Source organism: Canis lupus, chromosome 3 (assembly GCF_048164855.1).
Source record: "Canis lupus baileyi chromosome 3, mCanLup2.hap1, whole genome shotgun sequence".
Classification (NCBI taxonomy): domain Eukaryota; kingdom Metazoa; phylum Chordata; class Mammalia; order Carnivora; family Canidae; genus Canis; species Canis lupus.
In genome coordinates, this window is record NC_132840.1 from 36263355 (window position 1) to 36291205 (window position 27851).

A 27851-nucleotide genomic window follows, 5' to 3' on the forward strand; every position below is an offset into this window, starting at 1 on the left:
ATGCTGCTGATATTTTGTTGCTTGTTATGTAGAATGATTTTAGCCAAAAAAAAAATACAATTTCTAGAAAGACTTCATTGACTCTCCCAAGGACAGGCAATCACTCCCATATTGGTGCAACCTCTAGTGGGGTTTTTTTTTTTATGATAGTCACAGAGAGAGAGAGAGAGAGAGAGAGACAGGCAATCACTCCCATATTGGTGCAACCTCTAGTGGGTTTTTTTTTTTTATGATAGTCACAGAGAGAGAGAGAGAGAGAGAGAGAGAGAGAGGCAGAGACACAGGCAGAGGGAGAAGCAGGCTCCATGCACCCGGAGCCCGATGTGGGATTCGATCCCGGGTCTCCAGGATCGCGCCCTGGGCCAAAGGCAGGCGCTAAACCACTGCGCCACCCAGGGATCCCGGTGCAACCTCTAAATCTTATACTTTCCTCTATTAGAAAACTTAACATATTCTACTATTATAAACATTTGGTAAGTAATATAATTATTTGTTTTTATGTCTACTTCTTCTAAGCCTGACCCTCTTGAGAAAAGAACATTTTTGTGAAGAAGTGAGGTCATATAATCAAAACAATTTGGGCACTCCTGTTAGTACAGCCATTATGGAAAAGCCTATAGAGGTTCAATTAAGAATTGAACTGCCGGGACACCTGGGTGGCTCAGCAGTTGAGTGCCTGCCTTAGGCCCAGGTTGTGATCCTGGGGTCTTGGGATCGAGTCTCACATCAGGCTGCCTGCATGGAGCCTGGTTCTCTCTTTGCCTGTCTCTGTCTCTCTCTCTCTCTCTCTCATGAGTAAATAAATAGTCTTTAAAAGGGGGGAAAAAAAGGAATTGAACTGCCATATGACTCAGCACTCCTGGGTATGTTTCTGAAGGAAATGAAATCAGCATCTCAAAGAAATACTGCTTGATTCATACTAATACCGCAGCATTATTCACAATAGCCAAGATGGAAACAACCCAAGCGTCCATCAACAGATGAGTGGATAAAGACACGGAGTATATATATATACACAGCAATGCTATTTAGTCACAAGAAAGAAGAAAATCCTGCCATCTGTGACAACATGGATGGACTTCGGTGGCATTTATGCTAAGGGAGATAAGTCAGACAGAGAAAAACATTCACTGTATAGTATCACTTATACATGAAATCTAAAAAAACTGAAACTTGTAAAAGCAGAGTATTTCAAAAGAGTAAATCGTAGTTACCAGGGGCTGAGGGGTAGGTGAATTGGGGAGATGTTTAAGGGCACAAACTTACAACTAGTACATAAGTTAGTTTTGGAGATCTAATGTGTAAACAGTGATTACAGTAAAAAATAATGTATTATAAATTTTAAAGTTACTAAGAAATTGAATCTTAACTGTTCTTAACACAAAAAAGAAATGAAAATTATGTGAGGTGATAAAGGTGTTAGCTAACGCTGTTTTAGTAATCCTACTGCAATTTGTAAATGTGTCAAACTAACACCTTGTACACCTCAAGTTTACACAATCTTCTATTCCCATTATATTTAATAAAAAATAGTTTAGGGATATTTGGGTTGGAATCACAGTTCTGCAAGAGGCCAAACTTTCTTTTTTTATTATTTTATTTTATTTTTACATATATTTTTTTAATGAGGCCAAACTTTCTGAGCCCAATGTCTTTAGCTATAAAATGAGGACAGTAGCACCAATTTTGCAGTCTTGAGAAAAGGAAGAGAGAAAATCTATATAAAGTAGCCAGCTCAATGCATGACACATCAACGGGCTCAAACAGATAATATTTGGATGAGTGAATATATGAACTGACACCAGTATGGCAAAATTCTCAGAATAAGTACAGCAAAAACAGAAGGTCTTTTGTCCCATTACCAATTCCTAACATCACACCAGCTGCCCACAGCATTCTGTAGCCTCTAATTCGATTTACTACTATGGAAGCTGATGTTTCAATTTACTGAACCCAACTGTATAATAAATAAAAGTACCTCAGAGGACCATCTTTGCAATTTAATGTCAGCACAGCAGTTAAATGCAGTTTATTTAATCTCTCTCTAAAACAAAAGTTGCAGTTTGTTGCTTATAAATCTGTTCTTCCTGCAACCCTTCTGAGAAATGCAGACACCTGGCTTGTGCTTATTGCCTGCTCTCAGGCTGGCTAAGCAACCTGTCGGTGCTCGGTGGGCTGTGCTTCCCGCCAACTCAGGAACAGGTACTCACCTCTCGGGAGGCAGGCAGTGCTCTTTCCCAGCTGCTGCAAGAGCAAGAGGCAGAGTGAAAAGGGGAGCAAGTGGTGGCCTGGTTAAAGTGAACTTTGTGCAATGCCCTGACCCAGAGACAAAATGAGGAATGGCAACTCACTGGCACCCCAAGCCTCCCCCACCCCCAGCACCCAGGGGACCCTCTGTCCTGCAGTGCAGCACTCACCCACACTATAGAGTGCTTCTTTGTGAGGATGATCTTGATCTTTCAGATTAGACTCTGACCCGGAGCACCAGAACTCGTGTGGGGCTCTTTAACTCATGTATCCATCGCAGGGCCCAGGGCAAAGAGTGCAGCTAGCTGCTCAATACAAGCTTAGAATAATGATAACGGTGTGTCTATGGAGCGCTTACTGGTGTGCCAAGCACTGTTTAAACTCCTTCCATGACTCATCTCAGTTATCCTCACAAAAGTCCTGGGAGATGAATGTTATTGTCAACCCCATTTTACAGATAAGGACAATGAGGCTCCGTGAGCAACATGCCCAAACTTAAAGAGCTAGTGAGTGGGGGAGCTGGGATTTACAAAGGCCATTTTATCACAGAAGACTTGGTGCTTTGTTCTGGGTTCTCTGACAACCTTCTTTGCTTTCAGAGAGACATTTTGAGACCTGAATTATTTAACGTTTCTAAAAACCATACTTGGCCTTCTTGGTTATAGAGGTGGCCAAATTATTATTTAAGTTATATTTAGAAGAGCACTTTTTTCCCTTTTCTTTCCTTCCTTTTTTAGCCAGGTAAAGAACTTTATTAACCTTGTTTCAAACTTCAGTTTAATTAGCTGCAAAGAATTAATAGTATCCAAGCAAAAACTGAAAAGTGCTGCAGTGTCGTCCAAGGGGCTTGCACTTAAAAGACTAGAGATCTAGAGTCCATCAGATCCATGAACAAAATTTTTGAAAGCAGTCCTAATATAAGACAGCAGTTCCCAGGAACTTCTTCAAGTTTTGTCTTCTTCAGAAACTGACTCAAATCATTTTGCTTCATTCTTGGAAGTTTCCTCAAAGTTCCCCACAAGATCCAGAACATCATCCTCTTTGTCCTCTCCGGTAACAAGTGGTGCTGTTTCAACCTCGGATTGTGTGGGCAGAGCTTCAGCCAGTCTTCTTCAACTAGTCAGACTGTCTGCACCAGGTTGGTCTAAGACTCTGGAAGCGTTTCTTCCAGCTGCTTCCTCTCAGCAAGGCCTGTGAGGGTGAAAGTGTTCGCTGCCTCATGTGCTGGAACTTCAGGGTTGTGAAGAGAGAGAACTGTTCCTTGGTTTATGAACATACTCACTTCTTCAATACCAGAGATATTGTTTACTCCTAACTTCTTTAAGGGGAACTAAGGTTTGGGGCTCTTGGGTGGCTCAGTGGGTTGAGTGTCTGCCTTTGGCTCAGGTCGTGATCATGGGTCCTGGGATCGAGCCCCATGTCGGGTTCCATGCTGGGTGGGGAGTCTGCTTCTCCTTCTCCCTCTGCCCCTTACCCCCCGCCCTGCTCAGGCTCTTTCATGCTAATAAATAAATAAATAAATAAATAAATAAATAAATAAATAAATAAATAAATAAATAAATAAAACCATCTTTTTAAAAAGGAGAATTAAGGTTTTTATCATCTGCTGTAGCCCTTCTGTGAACCATCGTCTTCTAGCAAGATGTTCCTTCCCCACCAATGTGCACCTGGGCTTGCAATCTGGCCCGTTTCTCCTGGTTCGTGACAGTTTCTCTCATCTTGATGGAGTGGAAATGGGACCTTGGGGGACTAAGGTTGGCGCTCAGAGGGTCCCGGCCAAACCAACGGAGACTAGGTGCATGCATGAGGGGACACAAGATGGCAGCCAGCATGTTCTATCTCTTTATATAGAATTTTCTTTTAGGCTAAGACTCAAGATGATCTGCAGCAGTGGTTCTCAAAGTATGGTCCCTGGACCAGTAGCATCAGTAACCCCCCTGCCCTGAGGAATTTGTTAAAAAGGAAAATTCTTAGGTACCCAATCCAGACCAAACAAATCAGAAACTCTGGGAATGGGGCCCTGTGATCTGTGTTTTAACAAATCCTCTAGGTGATTCTGGTGCAGGCTGAAGTTTGAGAAACTATGAGTTCAGGATGTTTAACAATCATGAGGTTTTCAAAGCAGTCAAATGAGCAATGCAAGATGCCATCAGCTCTCTGAGCGTACCATCTGCTGGCACTCATGGCCACAGTAAGACAGATGTTAGCATGGAACTATGTGCCACACCAAAGTGTGTGTTCACATCAAGTTCCATTAGAGCAAACATAAGCAAAGGTATTTACAGTGTCAACAGGATCCAAGCACAGTGTTGGTGGAAAGGGGATGAGAAGATATTCCTTTAAGTAACAGAGAAAGACACAAAACAGCACAAAAAATTGGCTTGTTTCTGGAAAGGGCCAGTGGCAGGGGGTGGGGTGGGGGTGGGGGCCTTCAACTAATTACTGAAGGCAGATGACAGAGGCCTGAGGGACCCTCCATTAGGATCACAGGTCAAGTTCACACTGACTTTCCTCCCTTTTCACTCCCTCTCCTCTCCTATTGCACTGATTGTGTTGACAACACAGGCTTTGTAGGAAACACAAAAGCTCCCGGCTCCCTGCTCCACTACTTTCTTTTTCTTCCTCTTGGACCTAGTCCCAGTGATCAAATGCAATGCTCTCCAGGGAGGCAGACTGGCCCAGGAGCGATAAGGGGCCAATTCCTGCAGATTTGCCATTTCACGGGCAAGCTGCCACGGCCTCTACGTAAAAATAACCAGTGATGGATGTCCAGCCTCATGGAAAAGCAGTTCGGCATTATCACCTGGGAGTTGACACACAGAGAGGGAAGTAATGGGGGGATGAGGCATTGGAGCCGTGACTCCCACTGGCTGGCTTTGTGCAGAGCCCTGTGCATTTCCTTACCTTCCCTGTGGCTCTCGGAAATCGCAGCCGCCTGCCTCTGGAAGGCCTGGAGGTTTACAACTGGTGGCTTCGGAGGCTTTGGAGGAGGAGGACCCAGGGACTTGATGGGAGGCAGTTGTTTTGTTTTGAGAAGTTGATGATGCCTGTCAACTGGCTGTTTCTCTGAGCATGGATAGTAAAAAACAAAAACAAAAAAATTAAATTTTAAAAATGCAGGCTAATACTATTTCCATTTCATGGCTTCCTCCATTAAATTGACAGTCCTTGCCTCAGTCTTTCTCCCCTCTAGTCTACTGTCCTCCTACTGACCAGAGTGTCCTGATCATATCACGGGCCTGCTGCCCAGAGGAAAAAGCCTGGCTTCCTTGGCTTGACATCTACGTGTGTACTCCATCCTCTGGCATGTCAATACCACATGGCCCCAGTCCACGTTTCCAGATTCTCTTCTTACCACACTTACCATCCTATTTTCCCAACCTTCAGCCCAAATATCTTTCACTCATGCCAATGGCTTCTCAATTCTCCAAATTTGATGTAAAAAGCCATCATATATCCAAGACTTCATTCATGCCTTTCTTGGTTCTGGAATGCTGTTCCCTCACTTCTTTCTCAGATAGCTCTGATTCATTCTTTAAGGCCCTGGGTCACCAATGACACCTCCTCTGGGAAACTTTCATTGATTTTAAAATCAAGGTAAGAATTAACCTGTCTCTGTTTTGTATTCCCATGATGTATCCTTATTATGTCTCTATCGGTGTTGTGATATATCAGAGGGGCAGATCTATCTTCCCATTGAGTGTTGGCTCCTCGTGTGTGGGGACCAGGGTATACTGATCTCTTGCCAGCATCAAGCACAGTGCCTGCCTCCAAGGAAATGGATGGCAACTATCCCCTGAAGGGTGCTTCAGTTGCTTATGACATGCAAATAACATTGGCACTGTAAAGACGAGGGGGATTGATGCCTGATTTCTAGGACTCATAGCCTGGGACAAGCTTCAGGGCTAACTTTGTGGTATATGGGCATCTGTGGATTTTGTGGTTTTATGTCCTGGAATTTCCCAGGACAGTCTCAATTTCATGCATTTTGCCCTTCTGTGCTCAGAGGCCAAACTCCAGCAGAAAGTCCAGTATTGTGTATGAAAATTGTATCTGCCTCTTAGACTGAAAATAGCACAAAATCTTGTATGATCCATGGGCCATGATTTGGGGTTCACATAATACAATGGTTGACAACATGCACCATCCCTGGTAAAAATAAAGACGTTGGCCAGTGTTTTACAAGTTCCTCAGTGCAACTTCCACAGAGCCCTGCTGCCCTCTGGGAGCAAAGAGGGGATGGGTGGTGGTGGGGGGAAGCTTCCTTCTTGCCCCTGCCAGCAGGGGTTACATCAGTCTGGTCTGAGTTCCTCTCTTCATAGGCTTTACTTATAAGTTGGGATGTCAGAAATTATAGTTCTTATCAAATTAAGGAGAAGATGTAGTGAGAATGAGTGATCCCTTACTAACTGGGTTCCTAATTTTTACCAGGCCCTGGGCTAAGAGATGGACATGGGTCATTTCGTTTAATCCCCTCAACAGCTCCATCAGGTAGGTGGCCCATCCTTCTTTCCTTCTTCCCATTCATCCTCTTTTCTTATCCCTTCATCAATAACGATTTATCTACTATTTTCCAGGCATCATTCTAGAAGTTGGGTATAGAGTTAAGAACAAGAATAGAGATAGAGGCCTGGGTGGCCCAGTGGTTGAACATCTGCCTTTGGCTCAGGGCGTGATCCCAGGGTCCTGGGATTGAGTCCCGCATCAGGCTCCCTACAGGGAGCCTTCTTCTACCTCTGCCTGTGTGTCTGCCTCTCTCTGTGTCTCTCATGAACAAATAAAAAATAAAAATCTTGAGGAAAAAAAAGAATAGAGATAGAGATCACCCTCAAGAATTTTCATTTTAATAGGGGGAGACTGAGGATACGCATGCAGACAAATAAACAAGGTAATCACAGAGACCTGTCAGGTCTATGAAAGAACTAGAACAGGCTGCTATGAAAGAGCGCAAACTGCTGATGGTGAAGTAGTGGGCTTTAGCTAAAGAGGTTATCTGAAAAAGTGTCATGTGAACTTAGATCTAAATGCAGCTACAGAAAGCTCAGAGGAGAGTTGTCTAGGAAGAAGAACAGCAAATGTAAACGTTCCGAGCATAATAAAGGCTCTTCATGGAATAGCAAGAAATCCATGTGTCCGCTCTTGAGCCAGGGGGAGACGGGCAGCAATGAGTCAGATACATAAGCAGGGTCCAGGAGGTGCAGAGCCATGAAATCAGTAGTAAGTAGTTCAGACTATTCTAAATTCAGAGGGGGAAGCATGTACTATTGTAAGCAGGAGATCCCTCCACCCACTCCTGCCCATCCATCCATCCATCCATCCATCCACCCATTCAAGCATTCAACAAATCCTTTTTGAGGACCTACTGAACCTGGCTTTGTTCTTTTAGGTGCTAGGGATACATGGTCAAGAAGACAGTTTTTATCCTTATGTAACTTATATTTTACTGAAGTAAACAAACAGCTATGTAACAATATACCAGGTGAGGATGGGATATGAAAGTCAAAGCCATGTAAGACGACAGAGACTGATGGAGGTGGGGTAGTCATTTTAGATGGTGACTCACAAATTCCACTCACAACAGATGACACTGAGCAGAAACCATGATGAAGTGAGGGAGGGAGACATCAAAGGCCTGGGGGGAAGGAAGTATGTTCCAGGCAGAGTATCAGCAAGTACAAAGGCCCTGGGGTGGAACTAGCATGGTTTATCTAAGGGAAAGCAAGAAGGCCGGTGTGGTAAAAGGAGGAGTAAGAGAGGTAAGAGGGGCCAAATGACATCAGATGGTATAGAATGGCCAGAGTTGAACTTGAGCAGGGGAGTGCTATGGTCTAATTTATGATTTAGAGGATCACTGTGCCCACTAGGAGAAGAATCAGGTCGTAGGGGGCAAGCATGTAGAAGCAGGGAAACCAGCCGGACCACTGTGGTCCAGGAGAGAGAGGACAGTGGTGTGGACAGTGGTCTGGACAGGGCAGAGGGCAGAAATTGACTAAAGCAGGAGGATACAGAACATATTTTGCTGGTAGAACCAAGAGCTTGCTGATGCAGTGGGTGCAAAGAATGAGGGGGAAAGAAGAATAGAGCGTGGCACCTAGGCTTTTGGCTGCAGCAACTACAAGGAGGGTTGTGCTGTTTACCAGGTTGGGGCATATTGGTGATGAATCCGATTCGTAGCAGAGCAGACCAGGCCATACAAAGTTAAGTAGACTGCCCAAGCTTATGCATCTTTTTAAGATATAGAGCTAGGATTCAAACCCAAGCTTGACCAAACTTTCAATAGAATTGCAGGAGATCAAGCATTTACCCAGGCCTGAAATTACAATTTGGCAGATGGGCTTAGAATACCTGCTCTGGAGTTTGGAGCAAAACTCGCCCAGATCAAACATGACCATCAGTAAGCTCTAAATTAGAAGAACTTAGTGGCCCATCCCCTAGGCCCACGAGGATGAATTCTCACCTGGGGTCTGGCTGGCAAGTTCACTCTCATAGACAGGCTGGCAGGAGCTCCCCGCTGGGCTCCTCTCAGGGTGAGGGGTTTCTAGGCTCTTCCTGCCATGTTGAAAAAATAGAAAAGTGGGATCTTCAGGTGATTTTCTTTGGGCCACCGAGTAACTCTGGGAAGGTAGGGTCTGGGCTCCTTCTGTTTCCAGCTGTCTCCTGGGTTCTTTTGGAGTAAGCCCTCTGCTTTGCTGCTCCTCCGGATGGAAGCCCCTGTTTGTATAACTGGGAAGGAAAGAAGCTGAAGACATCTCATTTCGAGATGACACCTTCTCCCAGTTCCAGAGCTTGTCTTTGAAGCTATCTGTCACTGCTACTCTCCTCTCGTTGGTTATCTCAGCACTTGACTGACTCACGTCTAACAGCAGAGAAGTTTTCTGTAAATTCACTGCAGAACCAGGAGACCTCTCTGGAGGTCCTGGGGAATTCGGACATTTCTGAATCTTGCTCCCCTGGGCCACTTTCATATCCTGGAGTTTAAGAAGCTGGGGTTCAGCACTAGAACAGCATAGTGGGAGCGGATTGTGGTTGGGCAAGAGGGGTTTCCCATTGGCCAAAGTTCTTGTTGACTGTGTGTTTCGAATGCCACCCTTTCGAGAAACACCTGCTGAGAATTTAATAGGTCCTGGAGGAGGTGGCGCATCAAACTTTTGAAATTTAGCTCGAAGTTCCTTGAAGTTTCTTAGCCCTTCCTAAAGCGTAAGAAAAAAAAAAGTCTCATTACTCTAGGGAAAAAAACTGATTAGTTGACTTCACTGCACATGTAAGTGCTGATACAACACCATTGCTTAGTGGGCCTTGTCAGCTGGTAACACGACCTCTATGTGAGGTGCAATGAAAACAAATGTCTCCTCTTTGAAACACTTCAGGTCTGTTTAATTCCGTCACAACACGTAAAGGATACTTATAAAGGAGACAGTATTGACAATTGCTGATAAAGCCCTTGATACAGATTCTTGGTGGTGCCTTGTTGCCTCTACAAGTTCTAAACCTCCTAGCACAGCATTCAAAGTTCTTCATAATCTGGTGGGATTATGGTCTCCAGCCACAGCCCACCACAACTACCCTTAAACCAAATGGCATTATCATTTTCTAGAAATCTGTACCATTGACCACCCTGACTTTGCTTATATGTTCTTGCTTCACAAAATTCACCCTCCACCTAACTTGTCAGTTGCTCTCTTGCAACTTCGATGCCCACTTTTCTCCAGGAAGCCTTTCCCTGGGCTGACAGGTAGAGCTAACTTCTTCCCGGTCTCCTCGTGCTTCCATAGCTCTGGTTCTCTTGGCTGTTGAACTTAACTTTGGAACTAGACCGGTCTACATTTAAATTCTGACTCTGTTCTTTATCATCTAGGCAAATAACTCTGGGAAATGTGATATTAGCTCTCAGCATAGTCTCATCATGGAAAGAAGGGGTCAAGTGGTAAAAGGGTTAGGGCCACTATGCGTGGAGTGTCCATCACGGTGCCAGCAAGCCCGGGATAAATCAGAGCTATTTGGAAGAGGCTAGCTGATGCTCTTGTGTTTTGACTCTCCTTGGGAGAGTGTGCTCTACCTTCTGAGCTGAATTCAGTATATGAAAACAGTCGTAGGGGGGATCCCTGGCTGGCTCCACAGTTTAGCGCCTGCCTTTGGCCCAGGGCGCTATCCTGGAGTCCTGGGATCGCATCCCGCGTCAGGCTCCCAGCATGGGGCCTGCTTCTCCCTCCTCCTGTGTCTCTGCCTCTCTCTCTCTCTATCATTCACAAATAAATCAATAAATCTATCTATCTATCTGAAAACAATGGTAGGAATAGCAGCCCAACCCTTGCGGCTGAGGAAGGATGTGCCTGGCATTACCCGGGCCGGGGGTGGTCTGGCAGGTAGGATGGGGCTTGCCTCCTGCTCAGTGTTGTTCCCACTGCTCCCCTTTTTTCTCACCAGGTCTGATTTATTTTTATTTTTTTTTTTTTGATTTAGTTTTATAACTGCACTTTGCCATCTTTTGTCTCCCCAGGAGGAAGGAAGAGGTGGAGGTAGAGTGTGAGTGGACAGCGCATGGAGCCCTTTCAGAGAGCCACTGTCTTCTCCTGGTCATCTTATAAAGGACCGAGTTTCGTGTAGCAAGACAATCTCCACACCAGTCGCTTCTCGTTTTGCCATCTGAGGGAATGCTGGTGACCTTTTCTCACCATGTTTACAGTTGACTCACACCTGTCCTCCGAAGATTCAGGGATGGAGGGAAGTTGAAGTAGCAAGAAGCAGGTGTCTGGGAGCTTGCTTGTATGCTCTCTCCCCCAGGCTGCCTGCCTCCAGGCCCTCCCTTCCTCTCTATCACACTCATACACACTCACACACACGTACACATTTATAGTTTTTTTCCCCCATGAATTGCTAAGTCTTGATTTCTTAAATAGATTTCAACCAGAGGTCAAATTAATTCAACTATACTTCCTCTCCCCTGATGTGAGGGAAGCCAGCACTGGGCATGGAACCAGGAGAGCTGAGTAGGAGGCTCTGCTCTGCCATTTTCTAGTTCTATGCCTTGGGCAATTCATTTCCCTGAGCTTTATTTTCCTCACTATAAAAAGGGACTACTCTACTAACAGTGGAAGGTTATTGTAAGGATCAAAGGAGAGAGCTGTAGACCTACCACAGTGGTTTATATTTTTAAAATTGTGGTAAGATACACGTCATTTAAAATTCACCCTCTTAACCATTTTATACGTATGATTCAGTGGTATTAAGGGCACTCACATTGCTGCAAATGTCCAGAACCCTTTTCATCTTGCAAAACTAGAACTCCATCACCATTATGCAGTAGTTCTCCACTCCCTACGTCCTACCCCCAGCACTCACCATTCTACTTCCTTTCTCTATGATTTTTCAAGTAGCTCATATAAGGGGAATCATACAGTAATTATCTTTTTGTGACTGGCTTATTTCACTTAGCATACTGTCCCTGAGGTTCATTCATGTTGTGGCATGTGGCAAAATTTTCTCTTTTTTAAAACTGAATAATATTCCATTGTATGTATATACCACATATTGTTTATCTATTCGTCTGTTGGTGGACACTTTCTTTGCTTCCACTTTTTAGATGCTTTAAATAACATTCCTATAAAGATGGATATGCAAATCTCTCTTTGAAATCAGGTTTCCATTCCTTTTGGGTATTTGCCCAGAAGTGGAATTACTGAATCATTATTGTAATTCTATGTTTAATTTTTTGAGCAACGACCATACTGTTTTCTGTAACAGCTGTACCATCTTACACTCCTACTAACAGAACATAGGATTTCAATTTTTCCACATTCTTGTAACATAATATTTTTATAGCAGCCATCACAATAGATGGGATGTGGTCAGTGGTTAATATTTTTAAAGGAATGTAATGATGATTATTTTTAGCTCTTCACTATCTGAAGCCATATGAGCTATAGTTATTATTGGGTGGTAGATTTTAGTCTCTGCAGGGATGTTAGGAAAAACCCTAGCAGGAAATGGAATTATTCATTGATTCCCTCCAAACCCAAATCCTGCGTCAAGGTCACTGGTTCAGGAGGAAGTAAGCTTGATTATATCTCTTTCAACAAATGCTCATTGTGTGTCCATGATGTGGGCAAAAACACTATTTTAGACAAGGGTTCAGCTATTAAATATTATATTCTAAGGTCAGGGAGAGGCAGAAAATAAGCAAATACACATGAAAATATTAGAGACAGAAGCCATGTGGAGAACTGAATACCAAATTAAACAGTGGGTGGCTGGGTACCCACCAATAATTTTCCGAGCTCTCTTAGGGAAGTCATTCCCTTTCCAGAGCGGAGTTGTCTATCACATAAGACTGTTGGCCCAAGTGAGCACCAAAGTCCCTCTAGCGCTAAAGTTTGGATTTTACTTTCTCTATTATGGGAAATAGTTGTGACACAATCTGTTGTTGATCATCACCTCTAGAGAAGAGGTCAGGGTTGAGGGCATGAGGCAAAGTACATGAGGATGGGTTGGGTGGTGCTCGGGGCTCACTCTAATGAAAACCATGATCCATTTTTCTGGACCCACAGCAGGTCTGTCTCCACATCCTACTAATGTCAAGTGTTTTTGTTTTGTTAAATAGGCTCGATGCCCAGCATGAGTCCCACGTGGGGCTTGAAGTTAAGACCATGAGATTAAGACCTGAGATGAGATCAAGAGTCAGACACTTAACCAACTGAGCTACCCAGGCACCCCACTGATGTCAAGGCTTAAGAAGCCCACAAACCCGTCCCTTCTTCATGCCATGGCCACTATCTCTGAGTCATCCTCACACATTGCAATGACTTCCTTGTGGTCTGTCTGCTTCTACTCTGGGTCCTTCCAATCCATCACTTACCCAGCTATTAGACAAACCTGATGAAACACACATCTGATCATGTATGTCCCCCGTTTAAAATTCTTCAGTTTGGCTTCCCCAAAGCTTTCACATCAACTGAAACTCTCTTGCATAGCACATAAGGCCCTCCCCCAAATCCCAACTCTGTTCATTTTCGGACATGATAGTGGGCCCTTCCCTAACACGTTTTCTTCCTTCTGGCCTCACTGAGTTGCCCAAGTTTTCCCACCTATTCTGCTCTTTCATGCCTATGCCTTTGAATGTACTATTTCTTCTGCCTGGAATGCCCATCTCTCTCCCAATTTCTGGAATTAGAAAATTGCTGCTTGTTCATGATTCAACTCATATCACCTCAAAATGTGCGTTGGTTTACTGCTATGTGCTAGGAATGAGGGTTACAATGGTGAGTTAGCATTCCTGACCTTTCAGAGCTAGTGAAATGAGGAAGCAGACACAAACTGATCACTTTAGTGTAGGAGAGATGGTTATTCAATACACAGCGTGACATCTGTGAGAACACAGAGAGTGGGTCATGACAGACGAATGGATAAAAAAAATGTAGCAGGGCTACAAAGAAGGTTCTATAAAAAATGACTTAGTTGGAAGAGGCAGGCAAGTGAGAGTGGCAGGAAAGGTGGCCCCAATAGCAAGAAGAGCAGGAACAGAGAAGGCGTGGCAGTGTGAAGCAGCATAGTGTAGATGGAAATAAGCAATTCTATGTTACTGAAGCCCTAGTGTTCCATATGGGAAGCTGGACGAGAATGTCAAGGCCAAGCCCCCTTAAAGCAATTAGGCTTAATCTTCAGAGTAGTTGGGGAGCTACTAATAAGTTTTACACAGGGCTAGGACAGACTTTGGTTTATATTTCATGCAGATTAGAGACCAGGAACTAATTAGGAGGCCAAATAAAAATGATAAAAGGTGGGAGTTGGACAGTGTTGGTAGGAATGGAAAAGAGAAATGTGCAGGGGGTGGTATGGACCAGACCCAGAGAGGGGAGGGAGGACTGCAGGATGATTCCTGGGTTACTAAATTGAGTAAGAGGATGGATGTTGGTTCTTGAAACTAAGACTGAGGACAGAAAATAAAAGTACTAGGGAGAAATGATGGCCAGTTTTGGATGTGATGGTTTGCCTTCTTAGGGGAGGCATCTAATAGGTAGTTATTTTGGGGTACCTTTTGGGGGTTAGAAATTTAAATTGGTATTTATTCACTTCTTGGTGAGCACAGAGCTTAAAAATATGAACCCTGGAGTCCAGCTGCCTGAGTTCAAATTCCAGTCCTGCCATTAATTGGCTTTATGACCCTGAGCCAATGACCTAAACTTTCTGTATTTGTTGCTTTATCTGGGGTAATAATTGTACTCCACCTCTTAGGGTTGTTGTGGTAGGTAGAATGATGGACCCTTAAAGAGATCCACATCCTAATCCATGAAACCTGTCACTTGCATGCCAGAGGGACTTTCTGGGTATAATTAAGTTAAGGATCTTCAGATGGGGAGATGATCCTGGATTATCTGGGTGGGCCCAATGTAATCATAAGGGTCCTTGTAAGTGGAATGTAAGACACAAGGCCATAGGACAATGAAACAAAGATGAGGGTATGAGGGATGAAGATGCAATATTCTGATTTTGAAGATGGAGGAAGATCTAGGAGCTAAAGAATGCAGGTAGCCTCCAGAAGCTGGAAAAGGAAACAGATTTTTCCTAGAGCCACCAGATGGAACACTGTCCTGCTAACATCCTGATTTTAGGTATCTGGCTTCTGCAACTGTAAGATAATAACTTCGTGCTATTTTAAGCTACTCAATTTGTGGTCATTTGGTGCAGAACTAGGAAATGAATACAGTAGTATGAGGATCTAATTAATAAGTACATGTAGAGCATTCAGAAGGCAATAATAGGTGTCGCTACATTTTAGCTCTTGTTATTTATAGGTGGTTGCTGTGACCATAGGGCTGGATAGGATCAGCTGGATAGGAAAACGTGTGCTGGCATCAGAGCCATGGACAATAGCAGAGGGCAAGAAAAAGGCCTGAGAAGAAACAAAGAGGTAAGAGTTAATCAAGAGATAGGGCAGCCCAGGTGGCTCAGCCTTTTAGTGCTGCCTTCAGCCCAGGGCATGATCCTGGAGACCCCGGATCCAGTTCCATGTCAGGCTCCCTGCATGGAGCCTGCTTCTCCCTCTGCCTGTGTCTCTGCCTCTCTCTCTCTCTCTCTGTCTCTGCGTCTCTCATGAATAAATAAATAAATAATCTTTTTAAAAAAGAGAGATAAAGAGAAGGGATGGTCAGTATTAATGAAGAACTAGTGCCCAGTAGTGGCTAGTGCAGCAGAGAAGTTCTAGAAGATAAAGACTGAAAAATGTCTGGTGGATGGATATTGCAAAAGAATGCCATCACAGCAGCAAAGGGTCCCAGAGTGAATGAGAGGGGAAGAAAAAATAAATGACTAGCCCCTCTCTCTCTCTCTCTCTCTTTTAAGGAAGCTGGCAATGACAAAAGGAGGAGAGGGGATAATTAGAATGGGATTCAGGATCAACTGAAGGTTTTAACTAATTTTTCTTTCTAGTGAATCTTTCCCTAACCCAGATCCTGGAAAGCTCAGAACTCTACTTCCCTCTGTCAGCTAGACCTCTGCCAAGCAGAGGCATCCAGGCAGGGATGGAGGATGAGCACAAGGATTGCAGGTCATGGAAGAGCAGATCTCTGGGGAGCAACCATAGACGCTCCCGTGCTGTGTATTGGGGAGTAGCAGGAATGTGTTCCTACCAGAATAATCCCATGTGGATGCAAGACTTCTCGCTTACCTGTAGCATACCAGCTCATTCCTGGCCCTTCTGAAAATTCCTAAAATAATCTATCATAAACCCCCTTCTGTTCAAACTGGCAGCAACAGATTTGGTTATCTACAGCAAAAAACACTGCCTAATACATTCTGGTTTGCTTTTCCTCCCATCACCTATCAGCACTCAACCTACTGCTATCTCCCTCCATCAGGATGTAAGTAAGCTCCTTGGGGACAAGTGCTTTGTCGGGATGGTTCACTGCCTTAACACAAGTGCCTGGAAGCATATTGGCCCATAGAGGGTGCTCAGTAAAAATGTGGTGAATGAGTAAATCCTTGACGTACAAGTCTTTTAGCAGCCCTTCAAGGCAGGGACAGTGTCTTCTTTATCTTGGTACCACCATTACTAGTGCCAGGGCTTACAAAGTGTTTGGTGAATGAACTGGTAAATGAACATTTAGAAAAATTCGCAGGTTCATATAATTCATGAACTGTAACTGTACAGAATTTTGTTTTTTTTTTCCCTAAGTGCAGCTTAGAATGCACACAGAAACAAATTCTTTAATTGCTGTGATACCAGAAGACAACCCCGAAAATAGCCCTGAAGATAGCCTTGGCACATCTGATCTGGACTGGGCGTGCTTTGAATACCTCATCTGGGAAGCAAAGGCCAAAACAATCTCAAGAGATGTTGTGAGAACAACCTAGGATAAAAGACAGTGGTGTCCTCTAAACACAAAGAGTTTATTTCTTTGATGTGGAAATTGACCAAGGGGTAGCAACCCGCCAGGAGAACAAAGACGTTGCTATTTTAGACACATGAGGAGACCAGTGTGAAGTAGTCATAAACCTGAATGTCAGTTCTTTAAATGCAGTATTATTATATCTACATGAATATATTTAAGCCCAACTAGGGGACAAGACTCCATCAGACACATGTCTCTCATTCAATATTTATTTTATACAAATCTAAGAAATGATAGTAACAAAAGTATGCATTTATGCCTCTTTCACACACACACACTTTATATGACGTTACTACATGCCAGGCTATATTCTATTCATTTAACTGATTTAAACCTTATATCTAGCCCAGTGTTTTCCTAAGATACAGACCAGAATATTGAGGCATTGTGAGGCTAAGCAACCTGTCCAAGGTCACAGCAAGAATCGTCAAAGATGGGATCCCTGGGTGGCTCAGTGGTTGAGCATCTGCCTTCAGCTCAGGGCGTGATCCCAGAGTCCTGGGATTGAGTCCCACGTCAGGCTCCCTGCAGGGAACTTGCTTCTCCCTCTGCCTGTCTCTGCCTCTCTCTCTGTGTCTCTCATGAATAAATAAATAAAATCTTAAAAAAAAAAAAAAAAAAGAATTGTCAAACCTGGGATTCAAACTCACATAATCTGGGTTCAGAACCCATGCTCTATCTTGGACAGCATAAACCAAAAGATTTGTTGGTGGATTTAGATTTTTTTCTTTTTCTTTTTTTTTAAGGAAAAGGCTAATATTTGATCAGAAGAATATAAATACTATACTACTAGCTTCCTAGGAAGTCTCTTTATACTTTGCCAGTTTCAGAGAATTGATAACTATGTTTTTTCCTCTCCTATCCCTATCATCCTTATTAACAACTCTTATGTATAATCTCTACAATAACCCTACAGAGTAGGTATTGTTACTGCCTCATTTTACAGGTAGAGATTGAATAACTTTCCCTAGTTTACAGTTAGAAATTAGGAATTTGAATCTGAGTCTATTTGACTATAGCATTGATCTTACCTATTCTGCTAATATGCCTTATTTATAAATTTAATTTACAATTCTTTTGTTATCTCACTGACTTTTCATGATCAATTTCACATGTCACACTAATTTTAGAAATTATATAACAAGTGTACCTCTAATCATATTTTTTAACAAATAATGATTCCAGCAACCAATTTGCATTTGCCTTTAAAACACTCTCTAAGACATTTTGTTATTTACACAGAGATGAGCAAAACATTGGATCTAATGTATTGCTCTAATGGGATTTTTAAAATTTTTTAATAAGTTATATGACTTTGTGACTGTGCATCTTGGATTTTCAAGGTAGTTCGGATTTAATGTAATTTAAAAGTGATGCAAAGATGCAGAACCAGAAAACAAAATATAATTTAGTGCTGTACCCTTTCAAAATAGATCTGCAAATGAGAATCAGTCCTGTGTCAAATCACATATCCTCACTCCTGGTTTATAAAATATGGTACAGACAGCTGCTCCACCCTCTCTGGAGTTTCCCTGTCTTGGTGGTCTGCTTGGTAACCCTCTCCCGGGTCACAGCTCCCTGGGCTTCCATCTACAATGGCATGCTTCACACCACATGTAAGCTGCAGTGAACACAGACTGCCAGTGCTCATAAATTAGTGACTCAAAAAGTGAAAGTAGGCATAAAAATATACATAAAATAAGTTCCAAAAGGAGAAGACCCTGTTTTGGTGCATATTTCTTGATTTAAGAAAAGATGACTCATTTCTGAATTTCTGCAAATTGCTGAATATTGCCTTCGGGGAGGGAGGAACAATGGCAGCATCCATGGCCATGGTTTATCACACATTTCACATTCTTCTCCTGATAAGCAAATATAAGAGCCTTCAGGAAAAACACAGACTCCAAATCCAAAGCACAGAGAAAGGCAGCAGAATTTAAGAAATTATGAGCCCAGAAAAAGAGGCAGTAATGGCTGTCAAACCCTTCCTAAGATGGAAAGAAAGAAAAGTCGATTAAAAATAGCATCTGACTCATCCTTCATGAATAAAAGAGCTTCGATCCAACCTTCACTACTACAAGAGCTATAATGATGGCAAAACGGCCTATGTTCCTGGTACCAGTGATTAATTCCAAAGCCCCCAGGAAGGGGTGGGAGCAAGAGAGCAGAGAAATGCTGTTTGAATCCTCCTGCCCGCCCCCTGAATGGACACAGGACAAAAACGTTAAAAGCTTCCATCATAAAGGTGTAAGAATCAATAACTGCCCACCCTATTTAACCCATCAGGCCAGATTAGGACTTTTCATCCTTCAGTTTATACATGGGCAAGTGTCCCAGCTCTGCTAGATGTGTGACCTTGAGCAAGCTACTGAATTTCTCTGCATCTGTAAAATGGGGCTAATACTGCCCCCCACCTGGGGCTATCAAGTTTCACTTATGTGTGAAAGCCTCATAAGTATCTGGCCCCTGGCAGGTGAGTTCCGGGTAAGATAGCTACTCCTCTAGTTGGAACCTCCATGCTGCATGTGAAAAAGGAGAGATCTAGAGCTCCCCAGGCTCCCCATAAAATCCTTCCTCCTCCAGTTGTGACACTGCCCAATGTTGACTCTCCAAGCGCCCAAGTCCTGCATGGTCTTAATAACCACCAAGCCCTGCTCACCACTACACCCCTGCAGCACTATTAAAGCTGCCTAGAGGTCCCAATTCTTATGAGTGGGCACTAAAGTAATGACTCCTGTTTCTGTAAAGCCACTAGGCCTCACATCTCTGTTTACCTCAGTCGTCATCCGAAAGCCAAGCTAGTCCATTAACAGAGGGCCCCATCTCCCAAAGATCTCTTTAAATGTCCCCAGCTGATCCCCAACACTTCCATGAAGTTCTCTGCAACTCAATCAGTGGTTAGAAAATCCCTCTCGTCCTCCACCTGTTCTGTGAACACACCTGCCACCTCATTGCTCTAACTCAAACTCATACCTCAAGACCCAGCTTTCCTTGATGCTCTCTCAAGTGTGTCTTTTTTCTCCTATACTCCTCTACTCCTGGGCCAGGAGGTGGGGCAAGTGTTCAGTTAGCTCCTCGCTGCTGCTTCCACATCATTTCTTCCTCACAGATCCCAGCTCCCACTGACGGTGTACCGAACTAAACCCATTCCTTCTTATTGAAGTTGTCGTTGATATTTCCGGCCATTCTCCTTCATTTACTGAAGATTTTAGCACCTGACTTACTCCTCTCCCTCCAGTACCATTCCCATGACAATAAGAAAATTTAGAATCCATATAGATAACCCTTCCAAGAGGCTGATTTCATACTGGACAGTCTTATCTTCCACTGTATCTCAGCCACCACTCTGCATGCATACAGCTTAGACTTCATTATTACCAATAACTGGTCTCCAGCACATCAATTTCAAGGATCTTCCTCCTGGATCACCATCTCTTCTCTCACCCTCTTGCCCTCCTGGTACCCCATTTCTAGATTGCTGGCTCCACCAAGTGAATCCCTGGGCCTCAATACTTCTTCCCTGTCTACTATCCCCCATAGCCTGAAACGTCTTTCTTCTCAGACCTCGTTTGGCAATGTTTTTAGATCTGGCTGTGCACTGGAATGTCCTGAGGACTTCTGAGCCTGCCCCCTGAAGCAGAATATCCGGGGAGTCCATATTCTGGAGTGCTTACTGTATGGTCAGCTCAGCACCTGGTCCAAGGAATAGATTGGGGAACATGTCTTCTAGCATCTCATCTGCATATCTCTTGCAGTCTCTTGCCTCTCACTTCTTCCCACGTCCTACTGCAATTACTCAGGTAGATGTCCCATCTTTTTTGAAGGCAGGTAGGAAACTGTACTTATCTTTGTAGAGCTCACGGGCTCAAGCATGATGCTTTACTCTTAGTAAATACTCAATAAGTAGTTGCCAAACTAGTACTAAAAATAAAACGAATGCATTTCTTGGGTAATGACCTAGAGGGAACATTCTTTAAAAGGGCTATCTTTAGAGACTTACACATGAAATCCATGCTAATGGTGCATCTAAAAATGCAGGTTGGATCACATTCTCCTCTGTTCAAACCTTCCAATGGGTTCCCATTATCTTGATGATAAATTATATATTCCGTAGCCATACATATGAAGCCCCCTGATCTTTTCCTGCCTCCATCTCCAGCTTTGTTTCCCGCCACTTCTAGCTCACGCCTTCAGTACAACTAGACTTGCCCCCATGCAGTTGTACATGCTCTTCCCTCTGCCTGGATGCCTTTTCTGTAGTTATTTGCCTAGCTAAACTTATTCTGAGATTCAGCTGAGCTATCAGCCCCTCCCAGGAGCCTTTTCCAGTGTTTAAGCTGGGCTAATACCTGCTCCCTGCTCCATAGCACTCTTGGTTTAACTGTCTATGTGTCTGCTTTCTCCGAACCCCATTTATAGGGACATCCTCGGAGTGTGGACCAGACTGTGCTCTTTTCCACTCATGTGTCTGTCACCATGCTTAGGTACATGGAATGTAGATGACAATATTTTTTAATTGAACTGAGCTGATTAGAAAGCATTGGATGCATTTATCGATAGAAAGGATTGCAGAAAATTAGGAAGAATTCTAGAAGAAATAATATGAACAGTGTACTGAATTCTGAGTATGCTACATCTTATTGTGTTAGCATGGTTCCAAGCCCTGTCAGAACAGCAACATGTGAACTTCGTCTCAATCACTGTTATCCTTACAATGGGCTTTCTAGGTGCACCTCTGCAAAGCAGGACAAAATCAAGGGTCAGGTTTGCTTAGGTCTGCTAAAGTAAAGGAAATTTTTAACTTTTCATGTTTGTGGGCCTTGCTCCTAGGGATGCTAGATTTTATCATTTACCAAGGTCAAAATGACTCAGCAAAACCTCAAAGCATGGGCTCTATTTCTGCCTTGAGCACACATTGTACATCTGCTTTGTTAAAAATAAATAACCAAATAGGAGTATTCCAAACATACAGATAAGAAAAAAACTCCTCGATTCTCAGAAGATTAAAGTCATACAGCCTTATAAACTAAAAGCAGAAGATAAAGTGTAACTTTCTGGACTCTCTGGTCAGGATGATTTGTAACTTATGTAAAAACAAACAAAAACAGAACAATATAATCCTGTACCAAATGTTCTGGAGCATTCTCTTCTTTGTGAAGATTCTGTATCCTGGCCTATCCTAACTTGGGCTCAAATACAACTTTTTACCTTTTACTTTCAAATTTTAAAAATGTTGGTTCATTTTGCATTAACATTTCCTATTGCTAATGGGTGTCTGAGCTAAGGTTAGGGAACTCAGCCCTGATGCCAGTGGTTTTTTTTTTTTTTTTCTGTTATTGTTGTTGTTTTTAAAAAAACTTTTTACTTTGGAGTGATTTTCGGTTTACAGAGAAGCTGCAGAGATGATCCCACCTGGCCTCATCCAGGTGGCTAACATGACACCCAAGCTGCTTGGTGTGGCACCAAGGACAAGGGTCAGTGACATTGAAACGAACTCTGCTGTAGCATGCCTTTTCTCCAGGGACAGGTTTTCCTTCGCCCACTCCCAAATTTATCCAATAATCATTCGTTGTAGGCATACGATGGGTCATGTAAATGAGTAAGACAGACACTGGCCTTGCCATGATGGGTCCGTATGGAAAAGATGGACAAGGAAACCAACTGACAGTAACAGGCCCCCATGGTCACAGCTGTGACAGGGCAGCACCAGGTGCTGGCAGGGGGGAAGCAAACAAGGCTCAGAGAGTACAAGGAGTACAAGGATCCTGCCAGAGAAAGCCAGATGTGGAGAACAGGCTGGGACACACGACACGCAGGAGACATTTGCACCACGGGAGGTCTGGGAGGGCCTGGCAAGTCTGGGTTTCCCGAGTGGGGTCTGCGGTTGAAATGTCAGATGGGGAGGGAGAGAAATGGGCCGGAGTTCACCTGAAAGGCCCTGCAAGCTGTGAAAAACTTACCAACACATGTTTGCATCTTCTGGTTCAGAATACCTTCACAGACTGTACAGGGAGAGGGTGAATTAAAAATCAGTATTCTGCAGCCTCCAAATGCCCTCAATCAAAACATTGATCCCTCAAGCACAGAGGGGAAAAAAAGGAAAAGGGTGGTGAAAAAATGAGGTTCATAACACCTTCTAGAAAATCATCAAATAAGACCCCCCTCAAAAACAAAACAACACAGTGAGCTCCAGATTGCTTCAAGATATGAAAAGGTTTCTGGTTAACACTGTATTTTGTGGTGGGGGTGAGGAGGGTATCAGGGGAAAAATCGGGTTAAACATTCTCAGATGCCGGGTTCAAAGTGCAACTCCCAGCAAAAGGGCTCCAGTTGGACGTAGCTGGCAGACTGGGGATACAGTCCTGAAATCAGAACGGATGATCTCTGCACACAGGCCAGTCCTCGAATTACTCAGCTCCCAGCCTCCCTATCACATTCCCTTGGCTCCTTTGGCACCGCAATTTGGGGTAAGAGCCAGGAGGCATCCCTGAAATCTGCTGCTAGCAAGTTGGAAAAATTGAATACAGAACGTCCTTATCTGAAGGGTCTTCCTGCCCTCCTCGCTGCCCTCTCAGGCCCCCTGCAGAACAGTCGCTCAGTGTCCTTGAGGTTTATGACAGTTTTACTTAAAGTGCAATTTACAGAAACCTAAAAAGTGAAGGTTAAAGAACTTCTTTGAGCCACTTTACTGCCTTCATCTCCTCCAGCTTTTGATGTAAACTCCTTAGCCAACATGGTCATTTTAATTTCTTGAGTTTGTTTTACATGTTAGAGTCCCAGCTGCATGAAGAAACAATCAAAGAATTCAAAGACACCATTGCAAAGGCAATTGGGACAGATTTTACAGGTGTTAGAGGGGGTTTTTTTGTTTCTTTCTTTCTTTCTTTTTTTTTTTTTTTTTTTAATGTAGGTTCCACGTCCAGCCTGGAACCCAATGTGGGGCTTGAACTCACGACCCTGAGGTCAAGACCTGAGCTGAGATCAAGAGTCAGACATTAACCAAGTGAGCCACCCAGGCACCCCTCATTTTGTTCTTTAAATAAGAGAAAATGCAGCCTGTCTGGTCTCCTGTCTGTTCAGTACCTTCCTTCTCCAATACCAGTAATGGGCATCATCTCTGAGATCTGGCGTGCCCATGTCATCATAGTCAGGGACTGTCAATCTCCCTCCCACCACACCAACCACCCCATTCACTGAGCCTGTACCACTGCAATCAGTGCTTTCCAGACAGAAGCTCAGAATCTCCTAAAAACCTGACCTATAAAATCTCCCCATTTTATAGGTAAGAAAACTGAGGCCTGGATAGTGAGCAGTTAAGTTTATAGATTACAAACCATGCTGTAGACTGGAGTCTGTGTTCAGATCCTGGCCTTGCCACTTTTAGCCAGTAGACTGAACCTTTACCTTCACCACCTCAGCTCTAGTTAATAACATGGCAACAGTAACAGTATTTATACCATTGTTGCCTGTTTATTTGGGCAAACCATGTTAAGGTTTAGCAGTGCTTGATGCACAGTATATTTTCCATAAATGCTGGCTAAATATTACTACTATCATTACTGTTGTGACTGTTGCTAGTCGAAGTTGCATAGTTACTAATTGGTAAATTTGGATTTTTAAATGAGGTCTGATTCCAAAATTTAAGCTCTACAGTACCACATTGGGAACATTTTGTTTACTCTTCCACTATGGCCAAGTCGCTTGCCTACAATTAGAGAGCTAATAAAATGCCATCCTGACCTTCTGACCCCACTCCCCCAGCTCTCTCTGACACACCACCACAGCCTCACCTGTTGCCTTCAAACGGTCAAAAAATGCAACCGAAGAGCGTCTGCAAGGCCTTTTAATCTGGAACAAAAATTTCTTCAGCCAAAATTGAAGCTCAACAGTCTTTGTGCTTTCTAAATATGTATTCTGCTAATCCACTCACTAAACCTCAGAATCTCCTTTATCAAAGAACTGGAGAAGCCAGAGCCACTCGTGAGAGAGCTTCATAGCAGCATTAGTCACACCCGGTCCCTGACAGAGGCCCGGGCACTAGCTCCCAGTCTCCTTCGCCCTGGGAGGTTGCCAGCCTTGCAAGGCTGATGCCACATTTGGCAGCCCAGCTGTGTCCCAGGAAAGAAGCATCCTCAGCCTCTCAGAGGGAACCGTGAACTGATGGAAGTCATAGAACTGCATGTGGGGATAGGAAAGCAGTGACCAGGAGAGGACGGGATCCACCTTTGGCTCTTGCACTCACTAGATGTGTGTCAAGTTGAGGCAGGTGCTGTAGATCTCTTCACCCCGGCAAGAGAGGATGCTGATTTACAGGAGAGTTAACAGATGCTTTTTGCAGGAGGAAGGGATTGGGTCACAGTAATCTCAGTCTAGCCATCCTTCCTGCCTTCTTCATTCAGTAGCTTATTCAGTCAACAAATATGAAGCCTCTAAAAGAGATCTGAACCTGCTCCACCATGTCGCACACCTGCAGGAGCACTAGCCACATTGCAGTCACACAGACCACTCATGCACATTGCCATGTGAACAGCTTCTCCTGGACTGGTGGGACTCAGGGGCCCACTGCAGATAGAAGGGGTGACAGTGGCAAACAAGCGTTCTCTGTCCTAGTGGCACGTACAAGCAAATGCACTGCTTTAAAAGTCAACGGACATTATTCATTCAATAACTAGTTGAGTGCCTATGATGCACTAGCTCACGATCTAGGCATGTGAAGGTGCGACCTAAAGCATACTACAGGTATATTATTAACAGTTTATTTTCCTCTCATGGTCCCCTCTAAGTACTGATGGTTCTGGAAGCTTCCATTCTTATCTCCCCTAGTTCATGCCCTGCACTGGATGCACTCTTCTGTTACCTGTTCATCCTTGGGTTTCCTAACATAGTGCCTGGAGCAGAGGAGACAGTACTTACTATTTGTTGGAGAAATGCCTCCCTCTATGCCTTTGCACATATTTCACCCACTGCCTTGAGTGCTTTCCTCCCTTTTTCTTGTCTCAAAAATGTTCATCTTGCTTAGCTCAGCTGCAGCTCCTTGAGGAAGACTTCCCTCAGGTATGGAGGAAGAGGTGGCGATCCCCCTGTGCTCTAAGAAGTCCTGCATTTCTCTCAACTGCGTGTTTGTTACACTGTTACTTCAAGTACAGCAATAGGATTAAGAACATGGGCTCTGGGACTGAAAAGTCTTAGATTGGAATCCTAGCTCTAGGAATTCGGGCTGTCTCCTTGACAAAGCTATTTCAGTTCGCGGTTCCCTATTTCCTGATGAATAGAATGGGCACACAACTATTCACATTCTAGGACTGCCAAGGGCATCATCACCAGCCCAGTGCCTGGCACAAAGGAGGCCCACAGGAATGGTATTTTGAGGAAGAGAGTTGGGATATGGATAGTGAGAAAGAGGATGATGATGAGGAGGACAGGGAGAATGATATGGATGATGATCATGATTATCATGGTGATTTGGACTATGATGAAATGATTATCTGTGACAGGGCAGGGAGCACACACTTGGGAAATAAATTTGCACAGGGTTAGTTGGCCTGATGGGTTCAGGTAGGAAAATTGTATCTGTTCTAATGGGTGGCCATTTTAGTTTCTAGCAATAAAAATGCTTACATGTTGGCCTCCCTCTTCCTCGGACACTCAGTATCCATAGATTTTCTCAGAGCTTACATTCTGGTCTACTGCTTGGTCCTACTCATTTTGTGAAATGACTCTCTCCCTCATTGCCCACTCTATTTTCCCACCTTGTACCCCAGCCAAGCCAACAATGCTAGTTCAGAACAATGGACAGCAACACAGGACTTTCCCCCTCCCCGCCCCCCCCCCGCCCCCTCAAGCATTTGGTTCTGCTTTCCTTTAACTCAATCCATTTGCCCATTTTTGCACTCACTCCTGAAGGCTTCTCTTAGCTTACTGTCAGCTAAATCAGGAAAATACCAAAGGGGACCCCAGCAAGGAAAAAAAATGACAAAGGCAACTAGATGAATATGGTCTTGAATTGATCTTATAGGTGCTGGGTCAGACTTTGTTACTTAGCTCAGAGATACTACCTTGTGGTAAACAGCCGAAATACTTGAAGAGCAGATTGAGTCAGGCTCTACTGACGGGAATGGATGGCTTTGTGGCACATTAAATGAGACTTTTCTCTGAATGGACAAGAAGAAATACTAAGGCTGTTATATTGAAAGACTCTGGCTAAAAGAAAAAAAATCATAGGCAATTTTTTAGCTTTGAGAGAAGAAAGAAAAATGAAGAGGTTCTCTAGCTTTCTGATTTGGAAGATGTGTAACCTTGAGTCCCCGAGAAGAATGTGTAAGCTTTTGACTCATTAATGCTAAAGTGAAAATAGAAATAATACTGGAATCAGCTCAGATTTGAGTATCTGCTAGGTCACTCTATGATCTTGAAGATGTCACCCAGCTTCTTAGAGCCTCAATTTGCTCATCAGTAGAATGGGATACCTTCTGGTTTTGAAAGTCTTTAGTAAGGATTAGAAACACCTGAGTCTAGCTTCTTACCTGTCAAAGGAAACAGTTAACAAATTCAGGTTGACCAAATAAACATACATATGTGAAATTCATGAACTACAATCTTATCCAACTGTATGGAAATTATTTCTTGCAGAACTTATCATGACCTGAGAAAATTAGCTAAAATTCTTGATGAATGGAAAATATAAAATCCCAATCTTTTTTGGTAATACTTAAAATATAAATAATTGTATTTGTCCTGTCTACCTCATAAGGTTATTAGAGTGAAATATGACAATAATTTGAATAAAAAATAAACAGAATCCAACACAGATTGAAGACATAATCTATAAGTATGTATAAATGCTGTACAACTGACACAAAAAGAGTTTTCCAGATGGAAAGCTCAGTTAACCCTTGGAATTGGCTTACCAAAGAGAAGGAATTGGGATTTCTGTATCTAACACAGCATCTACCACATGCAGAGTACTCAAAAAATACCTACTAAATTAATGAAGGGCTGAATAAACATCATGGGACCTCAGGGAGAAAAGAGGGGAATGGTTTAAAGCAGGGCTTATATAATGGTTTAAAGCGGGGCTTATTAAAACGATTCTGTGAAACTTTATCTCAAACTTTGAGACTAAGCAATTCTCTAACCACATTATCCACTGGCTTATGAGCAATGTGAGGAGAAGGCTCAGTTAACTCAGCCCCCAATGTATCTTTCCTGCTGCCACCACCA

At 43.4% G+C, this 27851-nt stretch overlaps 1 protein-coding gene and 1 long non-coding RNA gene across 5 annotated transcripts in view; one reads left to right on the forward strand and one right to left on the reverse strand.

The window, feature by feature from the left end:
* Nucleotides 1-27851, reverse strand: part of FYB2 (FYN binding protein 2) — a 133953-nt gene that overhangs the window by 94829 nt on the left and 11273 nt on the right. Inside the window, exons 1-4 of one of the 4 annotated variants that reach the window (XM_072820386.1) lie at nucleotides 24422-24686; nucleotides 8705-9437; nucleotides 5152-5313; nucleotides 2211-2241 (exon numbers count right to left, since the gene is read on the reverse strand). In XM_072820386.1, the coding sequence (XP_072676487.1) occupies nucleotides 2211-2241; nucleotides 5152-5313; nucleotides 8705-9212 (701 nt within the window). In that variant the 5' untranslated portion in view covers nucleotides 9213-9437; nucleotides 24422-24686. Of the gene's footprint in view, nucleotides 1-2210; nucleotides 2245-5151; nucleotides 5314-8704; nucleotides 9438-24421; nucleotides 24687-27851 lie in introns of those variants that run through there. The other 3 variants (XM_072820385.1, XM_072820384.1, XM_072820383.1) reach the window with 3 other exon arrangements.
* LOC140630369 (uncharacterized) lies at nucleotides 280-11797 on the forward strand. Its single transcript, XR_012028137.1, has 4 exons — nucleotides 280-473; nucleotides 3248-3385; nucleotides 6679-6738; nucleotides 10745-11797. It is a non-coding gene; the product is annotated as an uncharacterized lncRNA (long non-coding RNA).